Raw genomic sequence first — 14,500 nt, 5'->3', positions numbered from 1 at the left:
GAGAAGGGCGGCATATAAATCAAATTAAAAAAATAATGTAAGGTAGTGAACATATCCAACCCACCATCCTCCTCCTATTTTCCCCTCAACAACAACCTGTGAGGTGGGTTGGCTGAGAGAGTGACTGGCCTAAGGTCACTCACCTGGCTTTCATGCCTAAAATGGGATTAGAACTCATGGCCTTCTGCTTTCTAGCCTGGTGTCTTAACCACTAGACCAAACTGGCTTTCGAGAATATGAAATGGAAGTATACGTCACAAAAGAATATGTAAAAACTAAAGCAGCACAGCATCTAATAACTATAGAAGGTGCAACTTTGTATTCTTACTACAACCTTCTCCACTTCTGTCCAATATACAATATGCATTAGGGTCAGACAAATATTCCTATACATTCCAAGACAACTTGCTGGAAATAATTTCCAATTTCTTATATGTTGCGTTAATAGATTGCAAACCCAGTGTTGCACTGTATTTCAGCTCCTACTAAAAATACTGTGGTAAGGAACCTGAAGCAGTAGCCTTTAGTGATATTGAGAATTATATTGTATATGCTATGTCCAATTGCTGCCTCTCTAAGGACCTCTCTCAATGGCAATCTCTATACTTTATAAGAAGGTATTTTTGCAGGCAACATCAAAAGAATGAGGAGCTGCCAACACTTCAAAAGCATGGATTTTTCTCAAACATTAATAACAATATAATTTTCTCCAAGACATCCTCTAATATACTAGTCTTTATTCCGCAAAGCAGAAGTGAAAGCTGCATGGTGAAATAAATGGGGAAACCCAAGATTTAGGGAAGTTGTATATCTGCTATGAAACTATTAATTACATTAATTGGGGTAAATATGTCTATATCAGCCACGGGGGCCTATGGCTCTCCAAATATTGCTTTATTGCATATTCCCATATTAGCCAGAGCTATGGAGAACTGTGCTCAGTAGCATCAGGGGTCTCAAAAGATCTTTCATTTCTTTCATATTCTTAACTATACTGATGGGTCAAGTCTGGAAGGATCAAATGCAGAACCTGTTTTATTTTGGGGTGGCTCCATTTCGGTGTCAAATAACTGAAATGTGTAATTTATTTGTTACATACATAACAAGTGTGTAATTAAAAAACAATTGACACTTGGGAAAAATTGTAAAACAAGACTTGATACCTGATCTTCAATTGATTTATGGTCTGTTTCTTGCAGCCAGGAGCCAAGAAGGACGCTATCATCATAGTGGCAAAGTGATCTAAGCAGGGAGGTCGTTGTATTAGCAGAATTGTCTGTCAGAGTAAATTCCGCCACCAGCTCCCGAAGAAGTGGATTAAAAGAACCTAGAGCAAAACAATAAAATACAGGTTTTTTACATAGGCTGTTAAACAACACACACCATATGATTCAGCCTAGTTTTAAAACTGGAAAACCAGAGATAATAATATTCTGATCATGTTAAATCCCATGGCAAAATACTGTATTACAGAAGCTTTGTATGATGAGCAATTCCCCCATAATATTTGTATGATTACAAGGTCATTATTTAAACACAGCTCCTGGATAGTTGCAGGAAATGTTATTTGATGGCAGTGCTATTATGTATGAAAGTGAGTATATGGGAGCACAGAGTTCTCCTGCTGAACTTTCTGTCATTTAAAAAATAGAGAAATAACATCTTTACAAAGTTTCGACTTCATATTAAAGTGGTATTTTTTAAGAATAGGAGAAATAGTGAAAAGAAATTAATTTTACCTTCATATGTTTTTGGTGGTAACAAAGCCAAAATGTCATAAAGCCTTAATCGAACCATTGCTGCGCTTGCCTTCAGATGTGCTCCATGGGTTTTAATTACAGAAGGAATGCTATCGTGTTAACAAAAACAAACCATGAAAGTTACTATTACATTAAAAAGCTATTTAATTTATACTGTAGATACAGAATACTGGGAATAAAACCACCTTTTCCCCTATAAATTTTGGAAGATGGGGTGCCAAAAGGGGAACATGTTATTTTGCTCTTTGAAATTACAGAGGAAGGGAAAGTTGGAGAGAGAATGTAGGGTATTAATGAACTTACTCTAAGTTCATCACCCATACACATCTGAACTCTCTTTCACATGAATTTATTACAATTTAGCCATCCACATACACATATCCATCTGGGGAGGGAAAATATAAAAAAGATTAACAGAGGAGGAGAGAGGTTGATTAGCAGTTGCAATAAGAGCACAGATCACAGATTGTGTTCCATTAGTGATTAGGCAGACAAACCAATTTTAAAAGAAAGCTCATTTCAATTTCTAAGAAACATACTTACTGAGACATCATTGTCATAGCACATTCAATAGGTGTCATCAATTTTCGAATTACATCTTCTGTTAGAAGTTCAGGACAATGGGCAACAAAACTCCTCATAGCTAGCAACAACAAAAAATAGTAGAAATGCTAGCTTTAAAAAATCAGTATAATTTAAGTATCTATCAAATACATAACACAATTAACAGTTGAACTGACATATGTTCAAAATAAAATTACTGAGGACAAGAAAGGACATATGGAGCCATGGTAGCACAGTGGTTAGAATGCAGTGTTGCAGGCTAACTCTGCATTCCACTGCCAAGAGTTTGATTCTGAGCGGTTCAATGTTGACTCATCCTTCCGAGGTCAGTAAAATGAGGACCTAGATAGTTTGAGGCAATATGCTGATTCTGTAAACCACTTAGAGGGCAGTAAAGCACTATAAAGCAGTATATAAATGCTATTGCTATGCCATTCTCTCTTTCTCTCTCTCTCAGATACAGGGCTCTCTCCTCAAACTACAACTTTCCATTAAAAAAAGAAAAGATAAACTGGCTATCCACAAACACACATATATAATATAGTGATCTAACAAATATAGTGTTTAATTCAATAATATTTGCATCCTGTTTAAAAAATTAAGAACATCCTATCCTCGTGATGGTGAACCTATGGCACGCTTGACACAGGTGGCACGCGGAGCCATATTGGTAGGCACGCAAGTATTGCCCTAGCTGAGCTCCAGCATGCATGCGCGTGCTGGCCAGCTGATTTTTGGGCCTTCTGGGCCCATCAGAAGTTGGCAAACGGGCTGTTTCAGGCCTCTGGAGGGCCTCCAGGGGGGTGGGGAAGGCTATTTTTGCCCTTCCCAGGCTACTAGAAAGCCTCTGGAGCCTGGGGAGGGCAAAAAAACAGGCCTACCGGGCCATCACATGCCAAAAGCGGGGGGAGCAGGGGGGGTCGCATGCGATGCATGGGGGGGCAGGGCACATAAAATTATGGGTGTGGGCATGCGCACACACCACCACCCCGCACTCCCCCAGCTTTTGGCACGCGATGGCAAAAAGGTTAGCCACCACTGTCCTATCCTACTTCTATCCATACTCATATACCAGCATATTCCAAATATGGATATGATGAAATACAATCTGGCTGCATGTTTTCCAAATATAGTCTTAATATTTTTCATTTCAATGCTCACAACATATGTACCAGTTTTTCCTCCACTTTGTCACAAGGAATCAACATCTAAAGATTACTCAGAATAGACGTTTTAGTCCTTTTGATTCTAGCCGATTACTTTATTCATAAAATATGGAATTAGGCTGGCTGAAATAGTATTGACAAGGTTACTGTATGTTTGAGATTCATACCACAGAGAGCTCCTGCACGTCCTTCCAGGGTTACTTGCCATGTAAAGGAATCTCCACGAGCTTTTTCAGCTTCTAATTCCTTTAGCGAACGGGGAAACACATTTCGCCACAGTAACAACATTTTAGGAAGATGGTAACGGACAACTGAAGGACCTACCAGTAACACAAATTATACTGGAGCTTAATAAGTCTTCATGAAAGATAAAGCAAAGAATTCTAAACAGGCATCAATGCTATCTGTAGATTTTCAAAAATAGACTTTATATTTTATATGCCACTTCGACAAATTTTTAATTAAAATAGAATTATCCATTAAAATAAATAACTTGCTGAGTAAGGTTAGTAATCTTACATCAATTATAATTGACTGTAAGTTTAAGAAATATTTGTACCTTTATAAATAAACTTACTTATTAGTAACATTGAAAGATTCAAATCAACTAATTTTAATATTCTGTTACTATTCAATGTGCTAATTACAATTTAATATTCCTAACTACTGATCAGAGTATATTTCTACCTAGACTTTTACTTCATAACAAAAGTATTCTAGCAAGGCAATTGCACTTTCAAAATAATCTGGATTTTGGTAGCAAAAGCAGAACTTGGTAAGGTCTAGTATTAGGGAAATATCAACAATCTTGCTGCTAAATGCAAGTCAGACAGCTAAAATAAAGGAATGTGTGTATACACACCTAAAGTCATTAGAGCCCCCAGCAAAAGCCACCCAGCCTGGGTTCGCTGTAAGGACAGCCTGCTATTTTGCGCAGCAGTCCGCAAGAGATCCTCAGCAATGCTAACAACCATCTAAAATAAAGGGGAAATTAACTTAGAAGTGAATTAGAAAGCAACTTAATAAACTCATAACTTAACATTAACACAGGATAGTAAATAAAAACTTTATTTAATATTACGTTCATTGTTGTCCAAGTTATTTTTCCTTTAAACAGTAAAATGAAGAAGTCAAACAAAAGAAGGGGTTGAAAAACTTAGTAGTGGATGGTTGAGACTTGGGGTAGGCAAACAAAAAGATTACTAAAGAAAAAAACCAAGATGTGGAATGTGGCGATAAGAGAAACGCCTTAAAAAGAAGAGCAAAAAGGAGGAAGTGCTTCAACATAAAATGAAATTTGCTTCTATTGTTGTGATGATAAACATATTTACCCAGGAATAAGCACTATTATGTAATAAAAATGAGCATGAGTGTATATAACACCTAGAGCAATTTAAGAAGTCAGATTAAAAAGAACCATTTTAGTATCTTATAAATAGGAAGGAACAATCATAATTTCAAAACTGATGCTTCCTAGTTTTGGAGCATAACAGTGTTTACAACTGGTATTTGCCAGTTCTCTGAACTACTCAAAATTTCTGCTACCGGTTCTCCAGAACCTGCTGAATTTCACACCTGCTTTAAACCTTGAATATAACTGGAAAACGAACATTCAGCAAGGCAAATCTTTGAATGCAGCTTTTTTTTTTTTGAATATACCATTAATTAGTTCACATTATTTTGTGACAGCCTCCTTCTCTACCCCAGCATAAACAAAACAATGCCAGAAATGCAAGTATTAATAATCTCACCTTTCCTTTTGCATGAGGGATGCCTAGAGAACATTGATGAACTCCACCTAACAAAGCAGCCATTGCGAAACTGTATCCACTAACAGCTTCTGGGGAAGTCTTCAGGTTGTTAAGCCTTTCTGCGCACCGGTCCAATAACGGAGTCAACTGAAAAGGCAAAGCGACAGCCACACAGCGTAAACACCATGCAGCAGCAAGTCGAGCAGCCATACTAGGATGGAGAAGAACTGAAGTAACAGTCTCAAGCAATCCTGAAAACAAACCAGAGAAGGAAATATTTTGAGGAAACCACCAATGCATTTATTTGTAGTAGATTTGGTCAAAGAAAGGAGTTGAAATGATGTAACTCTTTCAGATTGAGTAGCAAAAGATACAAGGCTATCTATTTTTGATGTTTTACTTTTTTTTAAGTCTTAAAAACAGCAAGAAGTATTCCTAACACAAAGCACTCTTTTAAAGCCAAATTCAAATTTAATGGCTATAGTCTATTCTGGAAAATAGGCTTTATCTGCCTTGCCAATTCACGAGCATGTTAATTTTTCTTTTTCTGTAGGAAACGATTTTAACACACCACACAGATTTCTAATCAATATATGTACTATGTATTATCTAGATTTCTATTTCGCCCTTCCCACCACAGCAACTCTGGACATTGAACAAAGCAGAAAATAGAACATACAATACTTTAAAAAAAACCCCAATTAAATGGCTGAGAGTAAAAACCAAAAAATCACACCAAATCCCAAGTCTTTCTTATGATTTATATTTTCATCTTTATGCTTTATGCTTATGCTTCATGTTTTTGATTATGCTGATAAAACAAATAGCATCAATAAAATCAATATTTTAATATTTTATAATTTTGACTGTATATTACATTCTTAAATCTGTATCTATTATTTCACTTTCACATTATTAACTTCCCTGATGCCTTAAAAAGGTGGGAAACTGAACTTTAAGTAAACAAAACAAACAAAAATACATTCTATCCATTGAATCAACTAAACTTCCAATCACTGAGATGAAAACTAGAGAAGCCAAAAACATCTCTTTTCACTGGTACTTAAGTTTATATTTAAATTGGTATTGCATTACACGCATAATGAAACCGTGAAAATAAATAAATAACTTTACTAATTATTCTTAAAAGTGCCTAGCATGGCAATCTGAATGATTTACCTATAGAAGGTTCCTGTATAAGTGGTGATGCAGTGGCATTCAGGCTTTGAACTAAACTTCCTAGCTCTTGAAGAGCACAAACCATTACATGTTGACTTGCGGCAACTTCTGCTGCTCCTGATTTGTTTTCAATATTAGCATCATTCACAACTGTTTCTGTCAAAGTAAATTGGAAAATGGTGAATAATCCAGCATTCTGTTACACTTAAAACATACTGCTTTGGAGTAGGTTCCAAAAACATATTTCAGAGTGCATGAGAAAGAAACCCAGTAAGTGGATGGCCTATCCTTCCCTAACCCAAGTTCCAGAGATCTTCAAAATGTAAGTATGAGATGGATGACACAGGGTGAAGAAGAGGATGCGGGGCACGGTGGTGTGGGATGGGGAAGACATAGGTAGTGGGGAGCTACAACGTCCCTGCAGTCAATTGTAAGGGTGAACAACCATGGGAATGCTGTAATGGCCTTAACTTTGGGACTGAGTCATAAGTAGCTTTTGGACGATTCCCCCGTAACTGGTCATAAATCAAGGGCTACCAGTACTGCATTATATTTTCACACTCTTTATTCACACAACTGCTGCAAAGGATCTCATTTAATTCATAACCACATAATTCAGCGTCATACAGACCTAACTCAATAAATTTGAAAACTAGCACTTCCTTATCCTAGAATTGAAAAGATTGGACAGTGATAATAAAAACAATATAGGCATGCACTAATATTTTCCCTCTTACCTACTGCCTTCATCTGTTTATCAATAGCCTGACAAATATCTTTAGCAGCAGCAATCTGTGCCTTCTCTCCCAATAAACTTCCTACTGTTGCTCTGAGGATAAAAGAGACACATCTCCGAGAGTAGACAGCTTCTACATGAGTTTGAGTTGCACGAGGATGAGAAACCAAATCCAGCACATGTGACAGGAAAGTTGCAAAATTACGTTCTAACCACTGACCTCCTAGGGTTGTGACAAAGACAACATAGGCCTGAAAAATTCAAAATTATTAAGTTACTTGAGGTATGTGGGATTTGTACTCTGAATTTAAAATTCTATTTACACCTTTTACCTTCAATTCTCCAATATCCCCTATCCCGCCCCTTAAGACTATATATAGTTTTGTTTCTGAAGTGAAAATACCAGAGCAGGCGCCCTCTAATATTACAATCACATAGGTTTATCAAGCTCAGTAACACCTCATCTATAATGAAAACTGGTTATAATCTCTATAACCAGTTCTCATCATAATTATAGCTCTTTAATGTCATAATAATGATAATATTGTGATGCTATATATGACAATCTCATAATATATGGTCTCAAGGTTGTTGGAAGCCCCCAAAAGTGCTACAAGTTTCTTGAAGAGAACTGTCAAGAGTTTGAGCAAAGGCTTTTCTCTTAGAAATTTAATAAGCATCTCCATTTATCTACCGAATTTAATCTACTCCATTGTATAGCATATTATAATTAGGACCCGAAGAATGTTATTCTTGCCTATACCTGCAGCATTCCATGTAGGATTTTTATTCTTTAGCATAAACAAATGAGTAAATAAATTTTATTCACTGCCACTTGTTACTGCTGTTGAAAAGGCTCCACATTTCAAAAGAACTCTATCACTTCACTTTTCAAGAAACAGCCAAATGCCCAGTGGGCATACCTGCACACTTCTTCGAATCTCATTATATACTTATTTGGCTGGAACTGTAAGAATATAATTGAAAAATAATGAAAAGCAATCATTATATGCTCATTAGTATATACAGAACTAGTTTCTAACTAGTTCTATGCAACTGAGGTTTTTTTTTTTGTTTCCCTGATTGTGAAAATACTTTTAAAGCATTTTAAAATAAACATACCTGAGTAACCCCAACTCGTACTTCTCGATTAACAGATCCTCCTACTTTTAACATCTCTCCACCACTTTTTAAGAATCCAGATCCTCCTCGCAAAAAACCAGTGGCCATGAGTTCTAAAACCTCTTCTAATGTTGCTTTCTTCACATTCTGGCGCATCACTTAAACAAATAAAGAGAAAATTTTATTCAACGGAATATTCTCAATCAGTTTTTTTTTTTTATTTTAATTTGATTTATATGCCGCCCTTCTCCGGAGACTCAGGGCAGCTTACAATGCGTTAAGCAATAGCCTTCATACTTTTGTATATTTATACAAAGTCAGCTTATTGCCCCCACAAACTGGGTCCTCAATTTACCTACCTTAGAAAGGATGGAAGGCTGAGTCAACCTTGAGCCTGGTGAGATTTGAACTTACAGTAATTGCAGACAGCTGGTGTTAATCACAATGCTATCAGTCTGCTGAGCCACCAGGCCCAGTTCTCATTGTACTTTTGAGATTTTGGTTAAGTACTATGTCATGTTAAAGATACCATCTGTAAAGATGTCTTTACAGACATGAAATTAATATAAAATTTTCACAAAATTAAAAACTGTGAAAATATGTGGTTTTTATCATTGTTTACAGTTAATAGTAAACACATTAAGCTTATCCAATGTCTATTGCTGAAAAACAAAATAATAATGATATGAATAACTCAATGGATTATACCTGCTGCTTGCTTTGGTATCAGTGCTGTAGCCATAACTGTCCCCAGAAGTTTGGATACTGCAACTCGTACACCGTAATTTGAATTCTCCAGTGCCTTAAAACATAGAGTTGCTACATTTTCTAATTCTGTTGTCCACATAAACACAGCTTCATTTTGCAGTTCTAGTAGACACTGCCGGGGGGAAAAAAATCCCAAAACTGTTAACACTTTTTGAAATTTTATCCATTGATTCTTTAAATTCAGCCATCACAATTACCATCCTTTTTCCTTTAAAAAACAAATTGTAACTGCTGAAGCAACTTCTTGAATGAGAAGCGAAATGTCTTCCAAAAAAAAAAAAATTAAAAAAAACCCCAAGAAAGTCCAGTTGACTTTTGAAAAAGCACCTTTGGGATATTTGATTTGCATCTCAACTTTAACACCTATTGTCAGAAATAAGACTGTGAATGTGAATATTGCTCTGCAGCAAGCTACACACCTTCAGAAAGTGATAAAAACTAAACTGCAAGCGTATCACTTTATCTTTCCAGAAGAATCTATAACAGTGGTTGTAGGAGGAAAAAAAAAGCTGTATAATTATAAGGGCAGTGCCTCTTTCTACAACAAGCTGTACAACACAGAAAGCATACTTAGAATATTAGATAACCTAGAAAATACTATGAATGATACAGTAATGTTTCTACCATTTAAACAATTAAGCAAGCTTACCTTTGCTACTGCGCAGCGCACAGCCATAGCTCTGTCTGTCAGGAGAGACCGGGCATTCTTATAAATATCACGGTGGCAAGAAGCTGCTGCACTACCCAAGCCACTTAAGACTTTTTGTAAACTCATTAATATTTCACTCCGTCCTTGTGACTGCAAATCACCAGAAGACATAAACATATTGTATTTTTACCAAAACCATGCTTCTCATTTATTTAAAAACAGTATATGTTGTAATGAAAAAATATTCTTGCATCTCTATGTAAAAATGGAACTCCTCATCATCAACAATAAATATTCTTTCTAATATAGTTTGAAGATCATAATCCTTATTTCTAAATATGATGCTGAAAAATTATGTTCCAAGATCACAATTTACGGAACTCATATAAATCAACACTCATTCTTATATTACAATATTTTATTTAGTACTTGACATATTTCACGCTTATTGAAAAAGTGAGATGATCATTCCTTCAGCCATTTCTTTTTTTAAAAAAAATAAGAAATTGCTTCTAATTTTTTTTTTTCAAAACTAAACTAGGAAACTATAAGGGGTGATTGATAGAGGAGGTAATCCCTATTCACCTCACAAGTTTAAAATCTGATGGAAACACAACTTCTCCAACATATATGAGAACCACTCCTTTCCTGTAGTTGTAGAGTATAAATTATTTGGTATAGTACATTGTATGGATAACAGATGAATCTAACCAAACAGTGCTTCAGCTGCAGGTTTAGTTGGTTGCCTTTTAATAATGTGGATTAGCTTTACATGAAAATGTATTAGTTGAATATGGAAATACGAAGAAAGCACTAAGATTCAATGCAGCATTTATTTCAAGCAGTAACTATGTTAAATCACATTTCTATTTTTACCTCACTACAACCCTGATAAGTACAAAGATTTTGGTGACATCTTAACATCAGGCAAATTTATTATGCCATAAGCTTTCATGAACCATAACCCATTGAAGCCCACAAAAATCTATGACATAAGAATTTGGTTTCTATCTAGATGGTCCAAAATTATTTTTTGTTGTACATTAGGATTATCAGACTCTTAATTAATTAAATGAATACAGTGCAAAAATGCAAATATTCTGTGAACATTTCTTTTACTTACTTCAGCACTTTTCAAAGATTTTAAGAGATTATTAACTGTTTCAGGAAAAGAACTGCCCAGCATTCTTCCCATTTTCTCATAAAATGCTCCAACACATGCCACTGCAGTACTACAAAAATCAAAATAATTTTGATCAGATAATTTCTAATTACTTTATACTAAAAGATTATGTCAAAAAACCCTAAGGTAAAACCATGGAAGGGAGGCCAACGGGAAATCCCAAGTCTTCAGAATAAACTTTGAAATAATAATAATAAAAAAATAATTTGGAAGATGATGATAGCAAACCATTGCTCCACTGTTGCTTAAAATGTGTCCATTTAATCACAGGAGATAAAACTCAGCTCAAAACCATCTGTCTTTTAAAAGGGAGCATCAAGCCAATATACTTTCAAGCAAAGTTTAAAATTCGCAAATTTTAAAATTCAAATAATCTGAATGTATAATCTGGATACTGCAGTGTTTTTACAGATGAACAGATTAGTAGTGAGGTAACAAGGAAGCAGATATAAAGTTTCCTAACTTTGGCCTTGTGGTTTTAAACAATTTTTTCTTCAAATAAAATGCTTCTACCAACAATTTGGCATATTTAAAACATTTTATATGGATGCGCAAAATAATCAAATGAAATAGTCTCATCTGACTTTACATATTGGATATATTCCCTAATATATTTCTGAGATTGTAGAATTTTTCTCGTAGGTGACATTTACTTACAGTTTGGTTGGTAAATAGGCAGAAGTATCATCTTTACTCTTGATGATATCATTACACTTATCAAGTGTTTGGAAGATAGTAAAAGTATCCCCAATGCTGTATAAAGCAGCAAGATTTTTAGCAAGCAATTTCCTTGTTGGTGGTCCAGGAGAACTGCTAATAAGTCCCGTTAGCTGTTCAACAAGCTTTTTTTGTTTTTCTTTTACATCTGTCTGTTAATGAAACAAATGCAAATCTTGTTCAGTGTTTATATGAAATTAACGAAGTTCATTATAAGTTTGTTATGTCATATCAATGTTTATTTCAGATGTTTTCTGGAAGTTTATTTTTAATGTCTGAATATGAACATAAAATCAATGATCATGTATTTAGTCTAGAGGATTCATTAAATAAAGCTAAAAATACTTGCTTCATTCTCACGTTTATTTCCATAAATGCCTTTGCGTTTTTCAAAACACTGATGCCATTCAGTTAAAAAGGAAATTATAATGCATAATTTAACAAGCCTTTCATTGCAAATTAATTCAACTAAAAACTTGAATTATCAGGTTATATTAAGAACTTAATATCAATCCCAGCTTTCTTTCAAAGGAAAGATCATAGACCAATAATAGCAATAGCACTTAATATACTGCTTCACAGTGCTTTATAAACCTCTCTAAGCGGTTTATAGAGTCAGGATATTGCCCCCAATAATCTGGGTCCTAATTTTACCCATCTCAGAAGGATGGAAGGCTAAGTCAACCTTATGTTCTGACCTAGCCTTAGCAGAAGCAAGAAACAGACTCCTCGTCACAAAAAAACCCTCTTTATTTACCTCTTGTGAATTAATGGCATTCACCCACAGAAAAGTCCAGGCAAGAGTCCTGCAAGGAGTTAAATGCAGCAAGTCCTACATTTAACCTCCTGCAAGGCCGTGAGCTCCTAACCGAAAGGCTGCAAATTAAGATCCGGCAAGCAATCTTTGATGCACGAAACACAATGAGCAAAAGCTTCAGAAATATGAACTGTTGTCTCCTACGACAACCACTCCCCTTTCCTTCTATTTATTCCCCAGCCAGGTGGGGCCATTCAGCGTCCACATGTGCTTTGCTTCCTGAGTCGACTCCTTGTCCTCCGTTGTTCTCCTCTCCTAACTGTTCTGCACATACATGCATCTGGAACAGGCCCCAGCTGTTCTTCCTCCTCACTCATCTCAGCCTCCAAAGGCAGTTGCCTCTCTGGTAGCTGGAAAATGTCAGGCGGCCCAGGCTCTATCTCTGCGTCCAACACAGAGCATCCATCAGAGCCTTCTCTAGACTCCAAAACTGGCCCAAGTTCCTCCCCAACCTTGTCATCGTCTGAATTTGTCATCAGCTCCGCTGGCAGCTGGCGGGCCACAACACCTTATATATACCTACACACACACACACACACACACACACACACACACACACACGGTATAGTAATCCCATAACATAATAATTTCAGAATAGAAAATGGAGTTTATGTGTAAATATGCATTATCAAAATCATAAACAACAAAATCAGCCCAATAATTTTATAGGATAGAATGAAATATTTAGGCAGTTCAAAATATTTCAGGCATGTCACTTTGGTCATATTACAGAAGAGTCATTAATACAAAAATAAGGGCTGAAAAAATATATTATCAAAGGTCAAGTCAAATCGTGAGATGGGTAGCAAATAAATTTAATAATAAAAAATAAATTATACCTTGTTAGCAGCTACAAGCACCTTCTCAAGAAACCGTAGCCACTCAAAGATAAAAACTGGCCGCTTTGCTTCAGTGATCTGAGCCAAAGCCTCTTCATTTAATAACAAACTATGAGCAAGTTCCATAGCTGGTGAAATTCTTTTTGTACAGTGACTACCCTTATTTCCTGTTATATAAGTAAATAGAAAAACAAAAAACAGATTTAAAATATCCCACCTAAAACAGTCTTAAAATGCATTTGAACTGGTTTATCTATTATTTTTATAGAACATCTTTTATTAATTCAGTCACCTACATATCTGCTACGACGAACACATTTTTAAAAAACTCAATCAAAAGTGGATGAACAATGATAATGTGACTGATATGTGTGCATGCACTCATGTGTGCTGGTGTACACATATATGGTAACCAAATTATTGTATAAATAATTTGGTTATCGTATAAATTTCATTAAATCAGTTAAAATCTTAGAAATATTTATTTGATTAAATTTTGGTACTGTTTGAGTCCAAAATGATTTTGAGGCTGTTTGTATGATTTACAACCAAGTGACAACTTGGTTAAGGTTTTTGTGGCTTAGATGTTGTGTGAACTCATTCCATTTAGCTCATTCATGATTCCTTGTATTGTGCAATCTTTGCCCCAAAAAGGATAATTCAATAACCACATCAAATACACACTATGATTGCAACTAATTGTTTGGGGCATAAGAGTATGGACAGAAGTGTAAAATCCAATTCAAAGTATTTTCACTTAGGCCTATCTATGAATTTTAGAAATCTGTAGTATTTTATTTAATTACAGAAATGCATATTGTTTAAAGATTCAGATCCTATAAATGAGTATATTTTTAAAAATAATGTACACTCAAGTATTACAATTCCCAGTGTAAACTAACAAGAAAAAATCAGTGTGAAATAAAAACAGGAAAAAAAACCAAGCAAGTATATCTTAAAGAAAGAACTCCTTTATTACATGCAAATTTGATATAGAATATTTTTTAAGATTTAATAGAGAATAGAGGTACTCATGGTTGAATCATAAAATATGCTTTCATTGCCAGGGTTATTATTTTGCCTGAATTATTGAATTATTATTCAGGCAAAGAACACTTTTCCTTTGAATCTATAGGATCTGTTCAGACAACTTTTTAATTTAAAACTTTGCACCAATTTAAAACTTTGCACTGAAAGCTGTAGATTCAGATATAATTATTTTATTTCATCATACTTATACCGCCCAGAG

At 35.2% G+C, this 14,500-nt stretch overlaps 1 protein-coding gene across 2 annotated transcripts in view; it reads right to left on the bottom strand.

Annotated features, from left to right (window-relative positions):
- The window catches only part of HEATR5B (HEAT repeat containing 5B), a 44,796-nt gene extending 31,419 nt beyond the window's left edge, over nucleotides 1–13,377 (bottom strand). For both annotated transcript variants that reach the window (XM_070932511.1, XM_070932512.1), the window contains exons 1-14: nucleotides 13,252–13,377; nucleotides 11,536–11,747; nucleotides 10,819–10,927; nucleotides 9,696–9,845; nucleotides 8,987–9,158; nucleotides 8,279–8,436; nucleotides 7,158–7,407; nucleotides 6,421–6,576; nucleotides 5,242–5,492; nucleotides 4,353–4,464; nucleotides 3,658–3,810; nucleotides 2,304–2,403; nucleotides 1,740–1,849; nucleotides 1,164–1,327 (exon numbers count right to left, since the gene is read on the bottom strand). In XM_070932511.1, the coding sequence (XP_070788612.1) occupies nucleotides 1,164–1,327; nucleotides 1,740–1,849; nucleotides 2,304–2,403; nucleotides 3,658–3,810; nucleotides 4,353–4,464; nucleotides 5,242–5,492; nucleotides 6,421–6,576; nucleotides 7,158–7,407; nucleotides 8,279–8,436; nucleotides 8,987–9,158; nucleotides 9,696–9,845; nucleotides 10,819–10,927; nucleotides 11,536–11,747; nucleotides 13,252–13,377 (2,223 nt within the window). The remainder of the gene's footprint in view (nucleotides 1–1,163; nucleotides 1,328–1,739; nucleotides 1,850–2,303; nucleotides 2,404–3,657; nucleotides 3,811–4,352; nucleotides 4,465–5,241; nucleotides 5,493–6,420; nucleotides 6,577–7,157; nucleotides 7,408–8,278; nucleotides 8,437–8,986; nucleotides 9,159–9,695; nucleotides 9,846–10,818; nucleotides 10,928–11,535; nucleotides 11,748–13,251) is intronic.
- Between the last annotated feature and the right edge of the window lie 1,123 nt (nucleotides 13,378–14,500).

This window comes from Pituophis catenifer, unplaced genomic scaffold (assembly GCF_029215685.1).
Source record: "Pituophis catenifer annectens isolate HBS135680 unplaced genomic scaffold, rPitCat1.0.hap2 SCAF_1, whole genome shotgun sequence".
In the NCBI taxonomy this organism is placed as follows: Eukaryota; Metazoa; Chordata; class Lepidosauria; order Squamata; family Colubridae; genus Pituophis; species Pituophis catenifer.
This window is presented reverse-complemented; position numbering and strand designations above follow the sequence as displayed.